At 44.2% G+C, this 24,509-nt stretch overlaps 2 protein-coding genes across 2 annotated transcripts; both read right to left on the bottom strand.

Annotated features, from left to right (window-relative positions):
- Positions 1 to 4,156: 4,156 nt before the first annotated feature.
- Positions 4,157 to 5,260, bottom strand: LOC137915679 (sarcolemmal membrane-associated protein-like). The gene has a single exon (XM_068758824.1). The coding sequence runs from the start codon at positions 5,258 to 5,260 to the stop codon at positions 4,157 to 4,159; it is 1,104 nt and encodes a 367-aa protein (XP_068614925.1).
- Positions 5,261 to 12,605: 7,345 nt separating this feature from the next.
- LOC137915682 (uncharacterized) lies at positions 12,606 to 13,463 on the bottom strand (the record flags this gene model as incomplete). Its single annotated transcript, XM_068758825.1, has 1 exon — positions 12,606 to 13,463. A coding segment is annotated over exon 1 (858 nt), but the record flags the coding sequence as incomplete, so codon positions are not given.
- Between the last annotated feature and the right edge of the window lie 11,046 nt (positions 13,464 to 24,509).

Consider the following 24,509-nt stretch of genomic DNA (forward strand, 5'->3'; position numbering starts at 1 on the left):
AGCCCCGGTCGTTTCCCAGGACTATCATGGACGGGAGATGCTTCAGGCCCTGGAAGCCCTGAGGGTCCTCCCATTGTTGAATGGGGACCCTCCAGGCACAGTTCCAAATGCCATCCACATCCCTCACTTTGGTAGCCTGTCCTTTGACCGTGCAGTATCTACCCAGCCAAACCAAAATGTCTCCTGCGTTCACCATTTCATTGAACATCCTGACAATAACCGTTTTAAGGCTATTGTCAGTCAGTTTCTCAATTTCGAACACAGAGAACTGGGTCTTCACATTTTCACACTTCATCCAAAACTGTTTCAGTAATAAATCGGACATAAAACTTACGTCAAAACCTTTGTTAAAAGGGAGGGTCAAAATACAATGGAGGTCATCTGGCTGAAAACCTAGGGCCTGCTGGATTAGCTTCCTGGAGAAGTCTAGCCTCGACATCCCCAGGAGCCTCCCACCCTCCTCCCTGAACTTAAAACGCACACTGTGGTGCCTCCGCATGCCGGCACGTGCAGCCGACATGGCGAGAGGCACCACTAAAAACAATAAATTAGCTAAAAACAGGTAAAATACAATGTAAAATATAAAAAATGTTAAAACTCACCTTGAGGTAGACCTAAAGTGCAAGTGGAAAAAGTGCAAACAAGCAAGTAATGTGCAAAATACAACAAATTAACACAGAAATGGAACAATATCCTCCTCTCAAGCTAAGGGATTTTTCCAATAATTTGGAAAGACCTTACTGCCAAGGAGTGACCACTGTCTTAGCCAAAAGGCCGAGAAGCGATAACCGGAATAGTGTCCGAGGCGGGGGGGTCTTCCGCCGCCCCGTCCTTCTCACTGACGGTCCGCAGAACCGAGTCACGAACCGGGACCGGATCTGGGTCGCGTGAATACCGAATAACATAAAACACAGCGCAGTGAAGAAAACGTCACAGACCGGCGGGGAAAGAGAGTTATTTTAGTTACCCGCAGTCTGAGCATGTGTTCTATGAATGTGAGATTGTCCAAAAGCTGTGGAAATCTCTCTTTGACTTAATATCGTCCAGTTCCAGAGACATTGCTTCTTGGTCCCCTCAAGATATTCTGTTAGGAGTAATCCTCAAAGACAAAAATAGTGAGTTTTTGGTGAACAATCTTGTTATTATTACAAAGTACTATATACACAAATGTCGGTATGCTAAATCACCCCCGTCATGGCCTGCTCTTAGGAATAAGCTGTCCCTGTTACAGGTGATACTAAAACAAATAAATACTCCCCAGGCAAAAAGATTGAACACATTTATGTCAGAATTTAACCTTTCCCATACCCCTTGCTTGTAACCTTTGTTGTATTTTCCTGTATATTTTATTTTTGTGTGTATTCTTGTTTGTTTTTGTGTTTATTTATTTTCCTTCTCATCCTTTCCTTTCTTTTGCACATTTCATTTGGATCTGGATTAGTGATTGTATATGCCTCACTGTTGGATTTACTTATATGTTTGATTTATGAAGATGTGAATGTTTGATGTAATGTCGAAGGGCGAGATCTATGCTGTGAGTTTTGTACTGTGAGTTAAGTTAATAAAGTTTGAAAAAAAAAAAAAAAAAAAAAAGTTACCCGCAGTCTGGTAGACACTTCCGGGTCACGTGTTTCATGCTAAACCAATGAAAACTCAAAGCCGAGAAAATCTCCTTATTTTTTAGTGTTTTGAAGGCGTAAGAAATGTTTTTATTCGAAATGCTACCGTGAAAATACTTCATCGTAACGTAGTTCAGCTACAGTTGGAAAAAAGACGAGGTTTTTAAATGGCATTAAAATTAAAATTTAAATGTTTTGTTTGAAATGCCGGAGCCGACAGCCTCTAGTGGACGCAAGCCGTAACTGCAGCACACTTTCCTGAATAAACACAACGAACAGAATATTTTCCGGATAAAATCTCACATTTGTAAAACATTAACTGCGCAAAGAAAATCCTACTGACTGTGATGATATGCAATGTAATTCTGATATATTATGTGACCAGCAGAGGGCATCAGATCATAAAGAATGGAGCACGAGGAATGGTAATAGAGACTGCGACATTAAAGTTAGAGCGCAAGATCATTTGTTCATGGAAGAGGTCTCGTGATTTCAAGATGAACACATTCACGAGTTGTGAACGCGTTAACAGACACGTTGTCATCCACCCAGCCCTGCAGCCAGTCGAACCTCCGTTGTAGAATACAATTAGTTCTGTAATACTGTTCAGAATTTATTCAAAAGTCGAAGTTATATTTCCCGTAAGAAATAGTGGAAACTAGATGAATTCCCTTTTCTTTCTATTTAGCTGAGTTTAAAAATAAAAATACATTTTGAAATGGTTGATTTCTCCATATCGTTATGCGCAGTTTTCTTGAGAAAAATCGAAATCCGAAGACACCGGACGCCATTTTCGTATTTGGCGATTATTTCCTTCGTTAATTGAACAGCTTTCCAGGAGTATTACTGCTGACTTCTTTTTTTATTTTTTTTATCAATGACTCAGAGCTAAAGAAAACAAGAGTTAAAAAAACAAAACAATTCATCTCAAATTTAAAGAAAAATCAAATAACTACAAAATAAAACAGGCAAAATACCTCGTTGGCTGAGTAGCGGGAGAGGAATCAGCCGTAGTTTTCTTCTTCTTGAATAATTTCTTGTTGTTTCTTAATTTCTTGACTTTTATCTTCGCGTCGCTTCTTTTTTTCTCTCTCGCTCGAGGTGGCTTCATCTAAGGCTAACTTCTACGCTGCGTTTGAAGCCCACTCTTGTAACCAGCTTACCCACCACTGATGATGGATTTACCAGATTTATGTAACCAAAAAACTCGAACGAATCCTTTGAGGGTTCGCAGAAGTCCTGCAAAAAAAATTCATAATGTTTTCCTGCAACGTAAATCTGGAACGTAATGTCAGTCACTGGGAGGAAACAGGAATACACAAACTTCCTGTGCTAGCTCTCTGAAGGGACAAACTAAAGTCAGCGTGTGTTTTTTTTGTCTGTATAGATTTATATAAAGATTAGAAACTATATGTGATGAAGTATTGATAGACTATTTATAGCTGTGTATATGTTTAGAATCCAAAAATACAAATCAGCTAAGTGAGTATGTTTAAACGATGGTGAAGGTGAGTCAAGAGGGTTAAGTGTGCACATTCGTGACTTCTGAAACTCTACATCGCCTCAACAGGACGGTCACGACTCATCCGTAATCAGATCCGAGTCCAGTCGTCTGCTGTCATCGGAACGGATCAGTTCATGTAATAAATAGTTAGTAACACACAGGACTCGAATGGACATTTTTTTGCTAATTTTATTTAAAGTTGTGATTATAGTTCAGGAGAAACATTTTACATTTGACACCAGAGAAGCCTGTTCTCCTGCTTTGGCCAGAGCTTTCTGGTGTTTACCAGAAAGCTCTGTAGTGGACATATGTCCATTATATGACCGTGCACTGCTTCCCCCTCCTGAGACGCCGGATGGTGGTCCAGAACCTCTTCAAAGACGGGCGGAAGTCGTTTTCCATGGCCTCACCGAACTCCTCCCATGCCCGGGTTTCTGCCTCAGCAACCGCGGTAGCTGCGCCCCGCTTGGTCTGTCGGTACCTGTCTGCTGCCAAAAAGGCCTGATAGGACTCCTTCAGCTTGACGGCGTCCCTCACCACCGGTGTCCACCAAGAGGTTCTGGGATTGCCGCCACGACAGGCACCGACCACCTTACGGCCACAGCACCGATCGGCCGCTTCAACAATGGAGGCACGAAACATGGTCCACTCGGACTCGATGTCCCCTGCCTCCCCCGGTACATGGTCGAAGCTCTCCCGGAGGTGGGAGTTAAAACTCCTTCTGACAGGAGATTCTGCCAGACGTTCCCGACAGACCCTCACAATACGTTTGGGCCTGCCAGGTCTGTCCGGCATCCTCCCCCACCATCGGAGTTGACTCACCACCAGGTGATGGTCGGTTGATAGCTCCGCCCCTCTCTTCACCCGAGTGTCCAAGACATGCGGCCGCAAGTCCGGTGAGACGACTACAAAGTCGATCATCGAGCGTGTCCTGGTGCCAAGTGCACATATGTCCGGACACCCTTATGCTTGAAGAAGCATAAGGGTGTCCGGACATATGTGCAGGGGCGGAGCTGTCCGGAGGTTAAATAAGTTATTTCAGTCTGGCCAGCAATCTTCTGTACCACTTCTTTTTTTTCTGTGGCTTCTGTTCTGGGACGGGGCTCTGAAGATCTTCCATGTCGGTTTTGTCTGTGTGCTCCAGCTCCTCTTCATTTTCTAAATGAGGCCCCTGCTCGGTCACACAGTTCTCCTTGTTCTCCTGCAGATCAGCTTCATTGCAGGATGATGATCTCTCCTTGAGGTTAAGCTGGGGTGTGGAGGACGCCTCTTTCTCCTGCAGGTCCTGCTCCTCCCTCGGCTGAACGTTTGTCTCTTGGAGAAGAGACGACTTCTGCTCCTTCTCCTCCCAACGACGTTGCAGCTCCTTCAGAGCATTCTTAGCAGTGTTCATTTCCAGAGAGATTGCCCCAATCTCCTCCACTTGCTGACTTCTGGATGTCTCCAACTCTTGTATCAGGGAGTTCTTCTCCTGCTGGAGTTGCTGCCGCAGATGATGCGATGCCTTCAGATCAGCTTTTAACGCATCAATCTCTGCGCTGGATGCCTGATGTTGGGCTTCATGTTCAGCCTTCATTCCTTCCAGAACTGCAACCCACTCATTGTCCCTCTTCCAGGAAGCCATGTGCAGACTGTGAAAGGCTTCCCTGTCATAATGCAGATACTCCTCCAGCATCTCAATATATGAATCCGTCGCCAGCTGTTTCCGGAGGCAGTCGCAGTCGGACGATGAAGCATTCTGCGGCACCTCACAGAGGGCCGTGACCTGAGCCTCCAGAAACTGGACTTGATCTGTTTGGCTGGCCTGTTTCGCTTCAGCCAGCTCGGCTTTGAGGTGCTGAATCTCTTTTTTCTGGAGCTCATTCTCCGTGCTCCATGGGTGGCAATCTTTTTTTGCCTGAAGCTTGTCAAGGAAACCCGCCAGCAGCTTCTTGTCCAGTTGGATGCTGTAGCTCCCCACAAGTTTACTCTGGGAGAGAATCACAGAGTCGTCGCGCAGCTCACGTCGAAGACGTTTCTCAGTGGCTTGCATCGTCTTCTTGTGTCTCAACCCGAGGAAGAACAACAGCAGCTCCTCTTTAATCTCAACGTTGACCCTGTCCATCAGAGGGGACATTTGGCAGCTGATTTCAGTCATCTCTCTGTCAGAAGCTTCCACTGTCAGGAAACGTCTGCACCTCATACTGGGTCAGCAGTTATAGGTAGAGATGAAAGGAATGTCACAGCTGCCTTTATGGCTTTGATCTTGGCAATGCTTGGATTCCACCTTCAAAGCACACGCACGCACACTCACACACTGTGCATGAGTGTGTGATCTCCTTGAAGTGTCCTAGTGATTGTAACTACCTTGAAATATTCTGAATATATCCTGAATTTGTCCGACTTCCAAAGATTCACTCTTGTCTCCATCTCTTCCTGTCTTTTTCTCATAAAATATACGCCGGTCTCTCATCCAAGTTCTTCACTACAATAGTGTTAAAGTATGATATTCACTATCTTCCTTTGCCTCTTCTTCCTCACTGCCTGTTATTACACAACACTGTGTGTGTGTGTGTGTTATCTTCTCGAGGGTGTCTCTATATGTCACCGTTTGAGGTTCCGTGAAGGCATTAGCAGCTATCACAAGGGACACCTCTCATTATCATTCAGTATAGCGACTGTTAGACTGCCGTCGGCTCCTATAATGCAGCGGTGCTGAACGTTTCATGGATTGTAACTTTATTTACTATTTATAGGAAAACAAACGGTATAATCTGTTTCATGTTGGACAGTAAATTGAGGTTGAAGTTGAAGTTAAATTAATTGTTAAAAAGAGCAGCAACTGGTGATAAGAAAGACCCATATTTTATAGTTTAATATATAATATATAATATAAATAAAATCACAGTCTCAAAGGAGTCCGATATGAACTATCATAATAAATGTCTTCTGGATCTGAACCAGAATGAGTCCAGAAAAAAAACACATTAAATGTTAACATTAAAACCATTTATGGATTAAAAAATCAGGTAAAATTACAAATCAACTCTGATTCACTTTGACTTTTCATGGTTGGGTCCAAATCACAGATTCTAACCAAAGGCGCTTTATTATGCCGAAAAACGCGACACTTATTTTCTAACTGCTCCAGATGCAACACATAAAAGCTATTTTTCAATAAATATATTAGATCTTATGTTTTTCGACCGACGTCACAAAAGTGTAAAAACGTACCGGCGCTCGAACCTGCAGTACTTGTGTGTTTTAATTTAATGTTTACATTTGCGTTGTTTACGAGTTTTAATTGTTCAGAATCCTATTCTGCAATTACGGGCACCAAAAAGACCTAATTAACAACCCTGAATCATTTGCGTTTGTTTTATTGCTTTCATGATTCTGACACTTCCGTGTTCTCTTGTTCCAGGTGGAAGCATCTGATGACGTCTCATCAAGACAGCTGTGGATCCTGTGGATAGGTATTTAGATAATTCACTGGATGAATGAACAAAATACAGATGATCAAATCATTATTCATTGATAAAACAATCATTTCTTCTTTCCATCGTAAATTAAACCCAAATACAAAGTGGTAAAAAAAACTAACAGCGTTCGTACTTTATTCAGTTTTTTTTATTTATATAGCGCCAGATCACAGCAGAAAGTCATCTCAAGGCACTTTACAGGATTAGCAGGGAAAGACCTGCAGGGAAACACAGAACCCAACTTGACCCACAAGAGCAACGGAGGCAAGGAAAAACTTCCCTTTAACGGGCAGAAACCTTGGACAGAACCTAGGCTCATGGTGGACGGCCATCTGTCTGGCCGGCTGGGTTGAGAGAGAGAGAGAGAGAGGGAGAGAGAGAGAGAGAGAGAGAGAGAGAGAATGGCAGGTCGGAGACGAGTCAAGGAGATGGATAGGGAAGTGATAGCGAGACAGAGCAGGAGCAGACAAAAACAAAATGCTAATGCTAGCGACGTGGACTTCAGTGTTGAGGGACACAGGTCCAGGTTCTGCAGCACCACGGACAGAAGGACCTGAAAGAGAAAGAGGGACAAACAGCGGGAGAGAGAGAACAAGACTACGGGGAATAGAGACATATTGCACACATATATTTATAACATGAATAATCAGATAAAGGGGGAGGAGCTCAGTGTGTCATGATGTTAAGCCACCAATGCTGCCTAATGACAGCAGATTGATTATACTGATTACTGCATCGATTAGTTATAAGCTTTGTTAAAAAGGAAAGTCTTTAATCTACTCTTGAACATAGAGATGGTGTCTGTCTCACGAACCAAAACGGGGAGCCGATTCCACAATAAAGGAGCTTGATAACTGAAAGCTCCGCCCCCCCGTCTGCTCTTGGAAATTTTTGGAACCACGAGCAGGCCAGCGTTTTGGGACCGCAGGGTCCTAGTGGGGCAATACGGGATAATCATCTCTGTAAGGTAAGGAGGGGCCTGGCCAGTGAGGGCTTTAAAAGTAAGTAGAAGGATTTTATATTCAATCCGTTCCCTAACAGGAAGCCAATGCAGAGACGCCAGAACAGGGGAAATGTGTTCTCTCAGTCTGGTCCCCGTCAAAACACGAGCTGCTGCATTCTGGATTAGCTGGAGATGTTTAATAGACTTTTTGGGGCAGCCGGACAGTAAGGAGTTGCAGTAGTCCAGTCTGGAAGTCACAAAAGCATGGACTATTTTTTCTGCATCTTTTCGGGTTAGTAGGTGCCTGACTTTCGAAATATTCCGAAGGTGAAAGAACGCAGTCCTTCAAATATGCTTTATCTGGGACTGAAATGACAGGTCCTGATCAAAGATTACACCCAGATTCTTGGCAGTGGTGCTGGTGGACACTGAGACGCCATCTAGTTCAACTACAACACTAGAACAGACATTTCTGAGATGCTTCGGCCCAAGAACCAGAACCTCAGTTTTATTTAGATTTAATAACAGGAAGTTCTCGGTCATCCAGGAGTTAATGTCCTTAAGGCACGTCTGAAGTCTAACCAACGGATCGACTTTGTCTGGCTGAACGGACAGGTACAATTGAGTATCGTCCGCATAGCAGTGGAAATTTATGCTATGTTTCTTAATAATGTTACCTAAGGGTAGCATATACAGCGTGAACAGAATAGGTCCAAGCACTGAACCCTGTGGAACTCCATATTTAACTTCAGTGTACGTAGAAGATTTATCATGAACACGTACAAACTGAAATCTATCAGATAAATATGATCTAAACCAGTTCAATGCAGATCCTCTAACACCAACAGATTGTTCCAGCCTCTGTAACAGAATCTGATGATCTATTGTATCAAAGGCTGCACTAAGATCTAATAAAATAAGCACGGAGACAAGTCCATTATCAGACGCTATTAAAAGGTCATTGGTGACTTTAACTAATGCTGTCTCTGTGCTATGATGAGCTCTGAAACCCGACTGGAAAACCTCAAATAACTTATCGTCTTGTAAGAATTCACACAGCTGACTGGAAACTGCTTTCTCTAAAAGCTTTGACAGGAATGGAAGGTTTGAAATTGGCCGATAGTTAGCCAAGACATCAGGATCCAATGTTGGTTTTTTGAGAAGCGGTTTAATGACTGCTGTTTTAAAAGACTTGGGTACATAACCTGTGAGTAGGGATAGATTAGTTATATTTAGCAAAGCAATACTGATTGAGGGGAAGACTTCTTTAAGTAGCTTAGTTGGGACCGGGTCTAACAGACAAGAGCACGGTTTAGATGAGGCAATAGCTGCACTCATTTGCTGCAAGTTAATGGGGGTGAAGCTATCCAAGTAACTATCAAGAGTGACAGCCGTATCTCTACTTCCATCACTCAGGGAGGGGTCAATGCCACACGAAGGCAGACGCTGATGAATGACGTCCCTAATCGATTCGATTTTGGTACTGAAGAAGTTCATGAAATCTTCACTACTGAGACCTGTCGGAACAAAAGGGTCAACAGAGCTGGCGCTTTGTGTCAGCCTAGCTACGGTGTCAAAGAGAAACCTCGGATTAGATTTGTTCTCTTCTATTAGAGATGAGTAATATGCGCCTCTTGCCTTGCGGAGCGTCTTCCTGTACATTTTCAGGCTGTTTTTCCAGATTAAACAAGACTCCTCCAATTTAGTTGAGCGCCACCTTCTCTCCAGTCTTCTGGCTGTGTGCTTTAACAATATAATCTCAGAATTGAACCACGGAGCTTTCCTTTTTGGTTTTAGTTTTTTAATTCTTAAGGGGGCGATGGAGTCAAGCGTCGTGCGCATCAAGTCCCCAGCACCACCTACAAGATGATCTATGTGGGAGGGGCTAAAGTTAACACACGACTCCTCAGTAATGTTAAGGCTCGATAAAGAGTTTAATGCTGACGGGATCACTTCTTTGAATTTAGCAATAGCACCATCAGACAGACATCTAGTCAAGGCAGTTCTGTTTGATGGAACGTAGTCCAATAATACAAACGTAAAAGTGATGAACTTGTGGTCTGATAAAAAAGGGTTCAGTGGAAATACAATTAATTGATCGATATCAATACCATATGTGAGAACCAGATCCAAGGCATGGTTAAAGCTGTGGGTGGGTTCGTTCACTATCTGGGAGAAGCCAATTGAGTCCAGTAATGAGAGGAAGGCAGTAGCAAGGCAGTCGTCACTGACATCTACATGAATGTTAAAATCTCCCACAACAAGTATCTGTTCTGCTTTCAGAACTAAGCTTGTTAAAAATTCTGAAAATTCTGACATGAAATCAGAGTCTGGGCCTGGAGGGCGGTAAACTATAACAATCAGGACTGGCTGGCTTGATTTCCATGTTGGGAGTGACAGACTAAGAATAAGACTCTCAAAGGAGGTATAGTTTAATTTAGGTTTAGTGTTAATCTGGAGCTCAGAGTTATAGATGGCTCCAACTCCACCTCCTCGGCCGGCGTCTCCAGAAATGTGAGAGTTAACATAACTGGGAGGCGTGGCTTCATTTAAACTGAAATAATCTTCAGGACCCAGCCAGGTTTCAGTCAAAGAGAAAATATCAACATGCTGATCTGAGATCAGATCATTTATTAAAAATGCCTTTGACGCCAAAGAGCGAATATTCAAAAGTCCACATTTAATGGTTTTACTATTATTAATTTCTGTGGCAGCAGTTTTTATTTTTATAAGGTTTCCAGGAGTAACACGTCTCCTGTACAATTTAACAACCTTAGGGGGTCGGGGAACAGACACCATCTCTACAGACACCATCTCTATTCAATTCAATTCAATTCAGTTTTATTTATATAGCGCCAGATCACAACATAAAGTCATCTCAAGGCACTTTACAGGATTAGCAGGGAAAGACCTGCAGGGAAACACAGAACCCAACTTGACCCACAAGAGCAACGGAGGCAAGGAAAAACTTCCCTTTAACGGGCAGAAACCTTGGACAGAACCTAGGCTCATGGTGGACGGCCATCTGTCTGGCCGGCTGGGTTGAGAGAGAGAGAAAGAGAGAGAGAGAGAGAATGGCAGGTCGGAGACGAGTCAAGGAGATGGATAGGGAAGTGATAGTGAGACAGAGCAGGAGCAGACAAAAACTAAATGCTAATGCTAGCGACGTGGACTTCAGTGTTGAGGGACACAGGTCCAGGTTCTGCAGCACCACGGACAGAAGGACCTGAAAGAGAGAGAGGGACAAACAGCGGGAGAGAGCGAACAAGACTACGGGGAATAGAGACATATTGCACACATCTATTTATAACATAAATAATCAGATAAAGGGGGAGGAGCTCAGTGTGTCATGATGTTAAGCCACCAATGCTGCCTAATGACAGCAGATTGATTATACTGATTACTGCATTGATTAGTTATAAGCTTTGTTAAAAAGGAAAGTCTTTAATCTACTCTTGAACATAGAGATGGTGTCTGTCTCACGAACCAAAACGGGGAGCCGATTCCACAATAAAGGAGCTTGATCACTGAAAGCTCCGCCCCCCTGTCTGCTCTTGGAAATTTTTGGAACCACGAGCAGGCCAGCGTTTTGGGACCGCAGGGTCCTAGTGGGGCAATACGGGATAATCATCTCTGTAAGGTAAGGAGGGGCCTGGCCAGTGAGGGCTTTAAAAGTAAGTAGAAGGATTTTATATTCAATCCGTTCCCTAACAGGAAGCCAATGCAGAGACGCCAGAACAGGGGAAATGTGTTCTCTCAGTCTGGTCCCCGTCAAAACACGAGCTGCTGCATTCTGGATTAGCTGGAGATGTTTAATAGACTTTTTGGGGCAGCCGGACAGTAAGGAGTTGCAGTAGTCCAGTCTGGAAGTCACAAAAGCATGGACTATTTTTTCTGCATCTTTTCGGGTTAGTAGGTGCCTGACTTTCGAAATATTCCGAAGGTGAAAGAACGCAGTCCTTGAAATATGCTTTATCTGGGACTGAAATGACAGGTCCTGATCAAAGATTACACCCAGATTCTTGGCAGTGGTGCTGGTGGACACTGAGACGCCATCTAGTTCAACTACAACACTAGAACAGACATTTCTGAGATGCTTTGGCCCAAGAACCAGAACCTCAGTTTTATTTAGATTTAATAACAGGAAGTTCTCGGTCATCCAGGAGTTAATGTCCTTAAGGCACGTCTGAAGTCTAACCAACTGATCGACTTTGTCTGGCTGAACGGACAGGTACAATTGAGTATCGTCCGCATAGCAGTGGAAATTTATGCTACGTTTCTTAATAATGTTACCTAAGGGTAGCATATACAGCGTGAACAGAATAGGTCCAAGCACTGAACCCTGTGGAACTCCATATTTAACTTCAGTGTACGTAGAAGATTCATCATGAACACGTACAAACTGAAATCTATCAGATAAATATGATCTAAACCAGTTTAATGCAGATCCTCTAACACCAACAGACTGTTCCAGCCTCTGTAACAGAATCATCTGATGATCTATTGTGTCAAAGGCTGCGCTGAGATCTAATAAAATAAGCACGGAGACAAGTCCATTATCAGACGCTATTAAAAGGTCATTGGTGACTTTAACTAATGCTGTCTCTGTGCTATGATGAGTTCTGAAACCCGACTGGAAAACCTCAAATAACTGATTGTCTTGTAAGAATTCACACAGCTGACTGGAAACTGCTTTCTCTAAAAGCTTTGACAGGAATGGAAGGTTTGAAATTGGCCGATAGTTAGCCAAGACATCAGCATCTAATGTTGGTTTTTTGAGAAGCGGTTTAATGACTGCTGTTTTAAAAGACTTGGGTACATAGCCTGTGAGTAGGGATAGATTAATTATATTTAGCAAAGCAATACTGATTGAGGGGAAGACTTCTTTAAGTAGCTTAGTTGGGACCGGGTCTAAGAGACAAGAGCACGGTTTAGATGAGGCAATAGCTGCACTCTATGGGGTTCCGTGTGGGGTTCTGGATGGGGTTCTGGGTGGGTGACTGATCCAGAGGACGCTCAGAGATGGGTGTAGGACTACATCTCTGACTCCTGGTCCCGACTCTGGATTGTCTGGGTTTTGGTTGTCTAACAAACTCGGTCAGATTGCTAGAAATGAGAGCTGCGCCACCAAACGTAGGATGGACACCGTCTCTCCTAATAAGACCAGGTTTTCCCCAGAATGTCTGCCAGTTATTTACGAAGCCCACGTTGTTTTCCGGACACCACCTAGACAGCCAGCGGTTGAATGACGACATGCGGCTAAACATATCGTCACCCGTCAGATTGGGGAGGGGGCCAGAGAAAACTACGGAGTCCGACATAGTCCTAGCAAAGCTACACACCGACTCAATATTAATTTTAGTGACCTCCGACTGGCGTAGCCGGACGTCATTAGTGCCGACGTGGATTACAATCTTACGGTATTTATGTTTAGCTTTCGCCAGCAACTTCAAATTTGATTCAATGTCGCCCGCTCTGGCCCCCGGGATACACCTCACTATGGCCGCTGGAGTCGCTAGCTTCACGTTTCTGAGAATGGAGTCACCAATCACCAGAGTACTGTCCTCAGCAGGTGTGTTGCTGAGCGAGGAAAATCTATTAGAAACATGAACGGGGCGGTGGTGAACCGTAGCGGGCTTCGGACTATGCTTCCTCCGAACAGTCACCCAGCCGCCTTGGTGTCCCGGCTGCTCGGGAGCAGCCGGGAGACGGTTAGCGGCTCGGTCCGCACCGCTAAGGGAGGGCTGGCTAGCTATAGAAGCTACTGGATTCGCTTCTATGGTGCGGAACCGGGTCTCTAAATCATTTAGCCTCGTCTCCAACATAGCAAATAGACTACACCTCTTACACGTTTCGCTGTCAGTAAAGGAAGCAGAGGAGAAGCTAAACATTTGACACACTGAGCAGGACAGCGGAGAGGCAGAGGGAGAAGCCATCGCTAGCTAGCTAGCGGTGCTAAAAGCTATTCGATAGTTAGCTTATCAAACCAAAGGAGAAACGCCCCAAAGAGTTGTGAAAATTGGCGGCGTTTATCCGCTAACAATAAATAGGACAGGTAATGATTAAAGTTATGTGGGAAAAGAGCAGAAAAAGTGGCAGAGAGAACAAACAATTTGTGCGGACAGGAAGTGACGCAATACGCTCACCGTATTGTGCTGCTTCCACAACCCGCCATCAAAGAAAACAAACCAGTCCTCAAATAAAAGAGAAACCTCATTAGAATAAACAGGCTAACGACAACAGATAGAGCAAAACATCCTTGAAGCAGTCGTTACAGTACTTTCTGTTCAGTACGTACCTTGAGCCTCCACCTCGGCCTGGCGGAAAGGGGCGCCCTTTTAAAATACGCTTTGGTGTACACCCCGGAGAAGAGCAGCTTGTCCTCTGGCTGGCCCAGCAGAGACACAATGTCCTTCATCTGCAAACGACAAACAGAGTCCCGTCAGTCTCCGGCGTGGAGACCGGCTCGGCTCGGCCGTGCGCTGCGGTCCGCTTTACCATCTGCACGTTGCCGTCGATGGAAAAGACGTTCTCTACGAGGTAGAGGGACACCAGGACGCATCCCACGCTCCACACGTCAATGGCTTCGTCAAAGGGCAGGCCGAGGGACACTTCTGGAGCTCTGAGGTGGGAGGACGAAGGTCAAAGGTGAGAAAACTCTTGGCTGTGTGCGAGGACCAACCCCCCCCCCCCACAGGTCACCTGTATCCACACGGCTGCAGCATCATCCCCGGCCGGATTTCAGACACTTCCACGGCTTGTCCAAAGTCAATCAGCTTGACCCTCAGCGGCTGCTCCAGACGGTCCACCAGCATGATGTTGTCCGGCTTGATGTCCGTGTGGACGACGCCAAGCGTCTTCAGGGAGTCCAACGCCACACACAGCTGCAGGGACAGAGAGGGGACCGTTTCACGTGTCCTGCTGCTGCTTAGCAACAGGGTGATTGATGTCATATTGCAACACACACCTGACGCCCGGTTGACCGGAGCTCATCCAGGGACAGCGGCTGCCAGTTTAACCCTTTCACGTTAGCTCAGCCAAAGCACTGTGTGGACATCCGGTTGCTTCACACGGCGTCAGAAGCTGCTGACGGACGTGCGGCTTCAAGGAAACGGTGAAGTCGAACCCCCCCGGAGGATTTCCCGTTCGACCGGCCGACTGAACAGCGAGATTGGAAGCAGCGTTTCCAGCATTTTGGGGCGGCGACAAGACTGAATACGGAGGACGGTGAGGTCCAAGTCAGTCCCCCGATTTACGGGAACATTTTTAAAGCATTCACTGTTGCGGAAGGGGGCGGAGCTAAAGAAATCTGAGGTTGTGTTAGAAAACTACGACGAATACTTCTACCCGAAAAGGAACGTTATCCACGAGCGTGCACGTTCCCACCGGAGAGCGCAGCGGCCCGGCGAGGAAACCAAAAGGTTTAGCAGAGCCCTCTGAACTATCGGAACATTGTGACTTCGGGACACGCAGCGAGGAGGACATCAGAGACCGGATGGAGGCGGGACAAAGAGGCGTCTCGTAAACCGCCGTCAGGATATCCCGAGAAGGTGCACCAGCAGGGAGAGGAGGTGGGGGGGCGCCATATTTCCTCGGGGCGGTCGCAGACACGAGCAGCGAGAGCGACCAACGGACTGTTGAGACTCTGATCGGCCCAACGGCGGTTACATTTCAGATTGACGCAGATCTGAGCGTTCTGGAAGGAGAGACATTCAACACGCGAGCAGAAACTGGAGCCGCACGGGGGGGCAATTTCAGGGGGAGGCCAAACACGAGGAAAAGAACGAGTCACTCCCAGCGAACGGGATCCAGAGCCAGACGGCGAACGACCTGCACGGGCAACGGGACCAGCCGAACGCATCGAGGAAGGAGACAAAGCAGGACGACAGCAACACAGATCAAAGAGCCCCCCCCCCCCCCTACCGTCCACGTCTCCTGTCCTAAAGTTCTGCGATGCGGATCGGCGTTGGAGGCACGACGGGGACTAGAAAGCGTTTTGGGCCTGAGAAAGATTTGAAAAGTATCTGATCGTCATTTGATTAAAGTACAAAAAAAAAAACTTCAGTCCTCCACAGTCGTTGGTCGGAAGCAACAAAAACAGCGCCGGAAAAGCCTCCCCAACGCCTCTCTGACTCGTTTCTTGAAGCTCCTGGTGGAGTCCGGAGGAGCTTCTAGGTCTCGTTTGGAAGCTCCTTCTTGTTCAGTCCCATCTGGCTCCTCCAGCAGAACCTCATCAGACGCTTCCTTGACCGGAGCTTCTGCAGCATCGTCTGCGACGTTTGAGGTCAGAGGAGCTTCTGGAGCTTCTGGAACTTCTGGAGATTCTGGAACTTCCGGAACTTCTGGAACTTCCGGAGCTTCTGGAGCTTCTGGAGCTTCCGGATCTTCTGGAGCTTCTGGAGCTTCTGGAGCTTCTGGAGCTTCTGGAACTTCCGGAGCTTCCGGAGCGTCAGAGCTCGTACCTCCATCAGCAGCAACATTGTCCGTGGCCGGAGGAGCGTCTGCAGCGGCAGCGTCTTGCTCCGGTTGTCCACTGCAGTCACTGTCCTCCGTCAGGTGGGACATGGAGATGAACGGGTGCAGCAGGGCCTCACGGGCGGACATCCTTTCAGCGGCGTCCAGGCGCAGCAGGCATTTGAGCAGGTCAACAAAAGCCCGCCGGTCCCAGAACTGGACCAGGTCGCCTCTCGGATAGACCTGGATGGGGAAACGGATTCAGGTCAGTTGATCCTCTCAGAGACGGATCATCAGCAGGTACCGGTTCTGCAACAAAGAGCGCTCACATCCAGCAGGCTGTCCAGAGACGGGCCGCGCCAGTCGCCAGGTGTCCCGCCTCGCACGGGGACGTCAGCGGAGCTGTCCTGTGAGGTCTGCGGGGACAAGACGTGAGGATCGCGTCAAAGGATGTCGAGCACAATGGATGCATTCAGACGCACTGGAACGCGGCTCGCCGTACCTTGAGCCTCCACCTCGGCCTGGCGGAAAGGGGCGCCCTTTTAAAATACGCTTTGGTGTACACCCCAGCGAAGAGCAGCTTGTCCTCTGGCTGGCCCAGCAGAGACACAATGTCCTTCATCTGCAAACGACAAACAGAGTCCCGTCAGTCTCCGGCGTGGAGACCGGCTCGGCTCGGCCGTGCGCTGCGGTCCGCTTTACCATCTGCACGTTGCCGTCGATGGAAAAGACGTTCTCTACGAGGTAGAGGGACGCCAGGACGCATCCCACGCTCCACACGTCAATGGCTTCGTCGAAGGGCAGGCCGAGGGACACTTCTGGAGCTCTGAGGTGGGAGGACGAAGGTCAAAGGTGAGAAAACTCTTGTTGGCTGCGTGCGAGGACCAACCCCCCCCCCCCCCCCCCCACAGGTCACCTGTATCCACACGGCTGCAGCATCATCCCCGGCCGGATTTCAGACACTTCCACGGCTTGTCCAAAGTCAATCAGCTTGACCCTCAGCGGCTGCTCCAGACGGTCCACCAGCATGATGTTGTCCGGCTTGATGTCCGTGTGGACGACGCCAAGCGTCTTCAGGGAGTCCAACGCCACACACAGCTGCAGGGACAGAGACGGGACCGTTTCACGTGTCCTGCTGCTGCTTAGCAACAGGGTGATTGATGTCATATTGCAGCACACACCTGACGGCCGATTGACCGGAGCTCATCCAGGGACAGCGGCTGCCAGTCCCGACGTTCCATCAGGTCCAGCAGATTAATGTCGAGCAGCTCGAACACTTGACAAACGTTGCCCCCGTGCTCAAACTGCTCGATGACCTTGGAGATGTTTGACCGGTCTGGGTTCAAGGCCCTCAGGAGCTCCAACATGTGGAACTGGGGGGTAAAGACGGGAGACTTGGTTCATGTTCTGGAGGAGCGCACACACACACACACACACACGCACACACACACACACACAAACACACACACACACACACACACAGAGCCGGCTCTAGGCATAGGCGAACTAGGCGGTTGCCTAGGGCGCCACCAGCTGGAGGGGGCGCCACTCCAAGTCTCGAAAAAAAAAATAAAAAAAAAATAATAATAAAATAAACTAATAAGTTATAATTCATAGCCCCAACGGGCGCCCTTTCCTCATGCTCTGCCTAGAAAATAAAAAACAAACAAATACAGAAAAAATTAAAAACAACCCCCTCCCCCTCGTTGTTTGTCATTCTTGGTATGACCTGAAACACAATGCCTTGACCGTCCAAGGGGGGGGGGGGGGGGGGGATTTATCAATGCGCACCTCAGCTAGACCGTGACAGTTGCTGCTGCAGAGAGGAGCTTCTCCAAACTAAAGCTTATAAAAACTTACCTGAGATCCACGATGTCACAAGAGCGTCTCAATGGACTTGCTTTAATAAGCATAAATCATGAGCTTTCAGACAGGTATCATTTGATGATACCATCGATGCCTTTGCTGCAGGGAAGTCCAGACGTGTAACATTTTAAATGTAAGCTATCATGCTAAATTATTTGCTCTGTATCTGTTTTGCATTGTTTGTGTGGAAGCTGTCAGGACTTTTAATTTCCTCTTAATCTGAACAGTAACCCTGTTTTATTTCTGTTTATTTATTTTATTTTATTATTATTTAATTATTATTTGTATTGTATAGCGTGTGCTAGTTGTTATGAAGATTAATTAAACTTTTAAGGTTCGTCATGTGGCTGTTGTTATTAATGTTTTATATATATAATGTTTGCCGTTATGAGGGGGGGCGCAAAATCATAATCTCGCCTAGGGCACCAAAATGGCTCACACACACACACACACGCGCACACACACACACACACACACACACACACACACACTGAAGAACTGCACCTCCTTCTCCAGGTGGAGTTTCCCTTTCTTCTTGTTCAGGAACTTCACGGCCACTTTCTCCTGCGTTCTCAGGTTGGCACAGATGTTGACCTTCCCAAAAGTCCCTTCCCCGATGAACTCCTGCACCAGGTAGCAGGAGGAGACGCTTCGGAGGAGCTGACCTTCCTGGATCTCAGTCGCTTCGGGTGATGAGAGAAGATGGAGAGAATTTACTCAGCGAGGGAGGGAAACACAACCAAGTTGTTGTAACCCCCCCCCCAGCATGAAACACAGATGATTCTGGAATCTGTGTCATTATTTCACAAAGCAGACTTTAACAGATCATTTAGATTATCAAGATAAAATAATCATCGCAGCAGCAAAGACTGAAACTCTTCCGTGAGACGATGGAACATTTTCTGCTTCTCCTCTCTCTCCGTCCGCAGGGGGCGGGGCATCGTCGCTGTTTAACCAACGCTCAGCCAATCAGCGTCCTGAGCGCTGACAACGGGCTCGTCGAATTCCCGGGTTGAGTTCCGGGTATAATTTTGACGATGATATAAGGGCGCCCCCTACTGGGCAAAAGGAAAGTTACTGAATCTTCCTGCTTTTATTCTGCATTAATGATCAATTATTACTGAAACTCGATGGATTAAACGAAGCTGCCCCCCCCCCCAAACGCCACTGATTTGAATGAAAGGAACAAAAAACAAATAATATTAAAGTTCCTTATAAGCTGCCTGACGTTACGTCCCTTCCTGTGATAATATAAACATTGTATTTAATAATAACGTCGTCACGTCTGGGTTTCTTCCTGCCTGCGTCGTAGCTTCCGTTACGCTCTTATTAACTAGTTCATCACTCTGTCAGAAGTATTTTCAATAACTCTAAATAAAGGTTGAGCCCCCACCCAAAAGAAAATGATGATTAAGAGCATATATTTTTTAAACTATGGCAGAGGAGATAACATCCTGAATTGACATGAAGGTTTTACTTTCAGCGAGGACGTGTCCAGGATTTCATTTGTCCAACAGTCCAACTGTTGTCCCCAAAGTCGTCACCATTTAAATCCTTATTTGACATTGATGCATTGCAAACAGCAGATATTAGCATAAACACATATTTATCTTCTTAACAAGACTTCCAGTCTTTGCATCAAATAAATTTGGGTTCATTTAATGCAAAGACCGGAAGTGTTGGTATCGATCCCAACCGCTTCAGCAAACAAATATCCAGCTCGACCCTTCTCCGCCCCCTGCTGGGCAAAAGGAGAGTTACTTACGTTCGGTGTGACTTGCCGTGGCCGCCATCTTCTTATTAAAGTTGTCTCGAGGTTGAATTGTTAAAAAAAAGCCGCAACGAAGCTACTCGTGATGAGAAAGACGCGCAGACTTCACTGTGGCTTCGATCGCTATACTCGCCGTTGTCAGGACGATGGGCTTTGATCCAACGCTCCAAATGATGTGCGAGGTGCTGATTGGTTGAATTTGGCATTTAAAAGTTTGGAATAAGATAATTAACTATAGTTTATCACTCTGATAGAAGTATTTACAATAACTTTAAAAAAAGAAAGAAAACAGTTTACACATGACATATTTTATAGTTTAATATGATTAAATTGTCCACCAGACAAAGATTTAAAATAAATAATCAGAAATCGATGTCAAGACTATCAATCAATCAATGATGAAGTTTGTAATACTTTAAAATCAACAGCAGAGGGCCGCATTTTGAAGGGACCGATGCGGTAAAACATTTACGTTAATAATTTGTCCTCGCCGGTCTCGATGTGTCTTTCATACATCTCACGTGGAACAACCCGCGATATAGCGAGTCTATTCGATGCCCCCCCCCCCCCCCAATGCAATTATTAAATAAAAAATTTATAATAATCTGGATTTTCCCATTTACTTATAATGGAAGATTTAAATATATATATACTGTATAATATGCATTAAATTCACTCAGCAAAAATCAGTCTCAAAGGAGTCCGATATGAACAATCATAATAAATGTCTTCTGGATCTGAACCAGAATGAGTCCAGAAAAAAACACATTAAATGTTAACATTAAAACCATTTATGGATTAAAAAATCAGGTAAAAATACAAATCAACTCTGATTCACTTTGACTTTTCATGGTCGGGTCCAAATCACAGATTCTAACCAAAGGCGCTTTATTATGGCGAAAAACGCAACACTTATTTTCTAACTGTTCCAGATGCAACACATAAAGGCCGTTTTTCAATAAATATATTAGATCTTATGTCACAAAAGTGTAAAAACGTACCGGCGCTCGAACCTGCAGTACTTGTGTGTTTTAATTTAATGTTTACATTTGCGTTGTTTACAGATCCTCGCAGTGGCTCCTCCCCTTACCTGCTTCCAACCAGGCTGGCATCGACGATGTCAACGCTTAGAGTCGCGTCTTTCTGCGACCTCGTAAACACCGGGCTCTGTTTTTTTTAATGTTTCATCTTCCAGCTTTCATTAAAAAAAAAAAAAAAAAACATTGAACCTTTATTTAACCCGGTAAGTAAATTGAGAATGAATTCTCTCATTGCATCTGTAAATCTCGAGTTCTGACTGATTCTTGGGCCTCTGGTGGTTCAGCGGGATCAGCGTCCGACCTGAGATGTTGAGTTTGTGGGTTCGAGCCCGAACCAGCCTTGAGTTTTAAAAGGAAACCTTTCATTTAATTTTTTTATTTTATTCACATGCACAATAATAAACATAAACAAAACATTACAAAGGCAAATAATAGTGCAGGAGAGGAAAAGAAGCCGAAAGGGCTTATATAAAAATCCTCCCCTCAATTTCAAATTAACTAAACAAAATCAATCAATATATATATAAAACAAAAAAAAAGGAAGTTAAATAAAAGCTAAAAAGGAAAAGATACACGAAAAAAACCCAGCAAACAAACTGAGCAAAAGAAAGAAAGAAAATATAGAAAATAAAATAAAGTAAAATAAAAACAATTTTAAAAATAAAACCCAAAATCAAAACAAACAAAAAAACAACAAGAACAAAGATAATACAAACTACAAATTAATTTTAAAATACTATACATGCCTGGACAGAATATACTTCACCAAATTAGACTTAAACATTGTGTATGTAGATAATAGTTTTAACGACTTGTCTAAAGAGTTCCAAAGTTGGGGACCACGGAATTTGATAAAGAATTTATGACTCGATGTACGACAAAGCGGTAAATGAAAATGTTTCTGACCTCTTACTGAATATGAGTGGATATCAGATGATAACAGAAAGAATTTATGAAAAGTGCCTGGTATATCTTGTTTATAGTGAATACATTTAAACATAAACAGACATGTATGAAGCATATTAATAGAAAAAATAGTCAAAAGTTTAAATTTTTTAAATAAAGGAGCAGATGGTGCTTTATTGTTAGAGTTTGTAATCATTCTCAAGAATCTTTTCTGAATTAAGTGTATCTGATTAAGGTGCGATGAATACGAAGCGGCCCAAACTATGTTACAGTAAGTTAAATAAGGATAAATTAAACTGTGATATAATGTCATGAGACAGGAGTGATTAACTAAGTGAAATAGTCTTCTGATAATACCATAGGACTTCATTTTTTTTTTTACATACATACTCAATATGTTTTCCCCAGGACAATCTATCATTAACTAAAATACCAAAACATTTTGTACAAGAGACTTGTTTGATTTCAATATTGTTAATTAGCAGTTTTGTTTCCAGCTTAGGAAGGATTTTATTTTTGTTTTTAAAAAGTATATAATTTGATTTATTTACATTCAAGGAAAGCTTATTCATCTGAAACCATCTTGAGGCGTATTCCAGAGTGGTATTGGCATTTTTGATTAGACATGCAAAGTCCGAGTGAGACATGGCAATATTTGTATCATCTGCAAATAAAATGGGCAGAGAAGATTCAGACATTGTAGCAAAATCATGAATAAAAATTAGAAACAAAAGGGGCCCAAGAATTGAACCTTGAGGCACGCCACAGTGTAGTTTTGCATTTTCAGATACATGACCATTAATACAAACATATTGCTCTCTGTTTCTAAGGTAATCGGTAAACCATTTGATCACCATAGCTTGCAGACCGTATCGATGGAGTTTTAACAGAAGAATATCATGGTCAACTGTGTCAAATGCTTTTGAGAGATCCAAAACAAATACCAATAGCAAACATATTTTTATCCAGAGCAGTAGAAATTGTATGTAAAAGTTGCAGAAGAGCCATATATGTTGAATGTTTTTTGCGAAAGCCATATTGATGTTTGTACAGAATGTTATTATCATTAAGGTGTTTAACAATTCTTGAATATACTAACTTTTCCAGTACTTTAGAGAAACACGGTAAAATAGAAATTGGTCTATAATTGTTGAAAACACTAGAATCACCTTCTTTAAAGAGCGGTATAACTTTTGCCACTTTAAGCTCAGTAGGAACTGCCCCAGTTTTTAGTGACAGCAAAAACATGTGTTAAAGGTTTGCTAATGAAGGAAACTACTTCCTTTATTTATTTAGCCTTGATTTCGTCATGACCTGCTGCTGAATTTTTCAGATTAACAATAATTTCAATCACTTCTTTGACTGTTGGAGGTTCAAAGTTTTGCTGGACAGGGAAGAGACCAATGATATTATCAATAGGGCATTTATTAGATGGAGATATTTTTTGGGCAAAAGTGCTGCCAACATTTACAAAGAAATTATTAAATTCATTTGCTATGTAAGAGAGATTCGAGAAAGTGGACTTGCCATCCGTAAATTGGGAGGGGAATTTTGCAGGCACCTTTTTCTGGTTTAATAGTTCACGAATAATATTCCATGTATTTTTTATGTTATTAGTAGATTCTTTGAATTTATCTGAATAGTATTTCTTCTTTGCCATACGAAGTAAATAAGTAAACTTGTTTCTATATTTTTTATATGTATTAGAGTTCTGTGGAGTCGGATTGGAGATTAACTTTTGATATAATCTGTTTTTCTTAAATGAGGATTTTAAGAAACCAGTAGTGAACCAGGGTTTATTAAAACCATGTCGTTTATTGATTTTGATGTTTACAAGTGGAAAACACTCATTAAATACGGTATTGAACAGATGGATAAAAGATTGATCGGCTTTGTTGGCGTCCTGCTGATGATAAACTTCTTCCCAATTTACGTTCTCGACCTTACCTCTAAAGCATTTGATGTTATCTTCATTGAATTTGCGGAAACTTACTCCAACATTTGCAACCTTATGTTTAAAACTATTACTTGAAGTGACATGGAAAACAGGAAAATGGTCAGAAATGCCAGAGTATAATATTCCTGAGTTAACTTGATAATCAAATGTATTAGTTATAATGTTGTCAATAAGAGTGGCTGTTTTACAGGTCACTCTATTTGGTTTGTCAATAAGAGGAAAAAAAATAAGATGAATATTATACAGGAGGAGAGCAGGGAACCAGCTGTGAGCCTTCGATGTCTCACAGCTGGTTCCCTGCTCTCCTTTCAAAGCGCCGAGATCTAACGAGTCTCCTGTGAAACGGTCAGAGACTCAGTAAAACGTGCTTCTACTGCGTCCTGCTGGAAACCTAATTCCATGCCCCCCCCCCCCCCCCCCCGGCTTGCCCCTTCTCTTTGGTCCCACAGTTCCTGAGGGCGGTGAAGCACTTCGGTGAGGATCCCGGTGAGATTCAGCCGGATGAGTTCTTCGGCGTCTTCGACCAGTTCCTGCAGTCGTTCTCTGAGGCTCAGCAGGAGAACGAGAACGTGCGCAAACGCAAAGAGGAGGAGGAGCGCAGGGCCAAAACGGAAGCTCAGGCACGACAGCCGTCAGAATGCACCGATACTTTAAGATCGTGGAGCATAATCTGACTTTCCCTTTTAGATTCATCCATTGAGAACTGAATGCAGAGTTAAAGCAACATTTTATTTTTCAACATGACTTTAATCTTTCAAGTGAAAAGTTTAGCTAGTAAATTGAACTGGTCTCTTTTACTTAGAATGTTCTTTAATACTATGAATATTTTTGATAAGCATATCCGTTTCTTTCTGGCAGATGATCAGAATTACAGATTGGTACCGCTCTCGTGTATTATTTCAACATCAAATCCGTCAGTCTGGAGATGTGAGTGCAGCCAAGAAGCAGCTCTTCAGATTTTGTTACCTTCGGCCAGCGCTAAAGGCTA

This window comes from Brachionichthys hirsutus, unplaced genomic scaffold, assembly GCF_040956055.1.
Source record: "Brachionichthys hirsutus isolate HB-005 unplaced genomic scaffold, CSIRO-AGI_Bhir_v1 contig_408, whole genome shotgun sequence".
Classification (NCBI taxonomy): Eukaryota; Metazoa; Chordata; class Actinopteri; order Lophiiformes; family Brachionichthyidae; genus Brachionichthys; species Brachionichthys hirsutus.

Excerpts from the sequence above, each read along its gene's own strand:
- LOC137915679 (XM_068758824.1), bottom strand. The coding sequence starts at position 5,260 with ATGACTGAAATCAGCTGCCAAATGTCCCCTCTGATGGACAGGGTCAAC.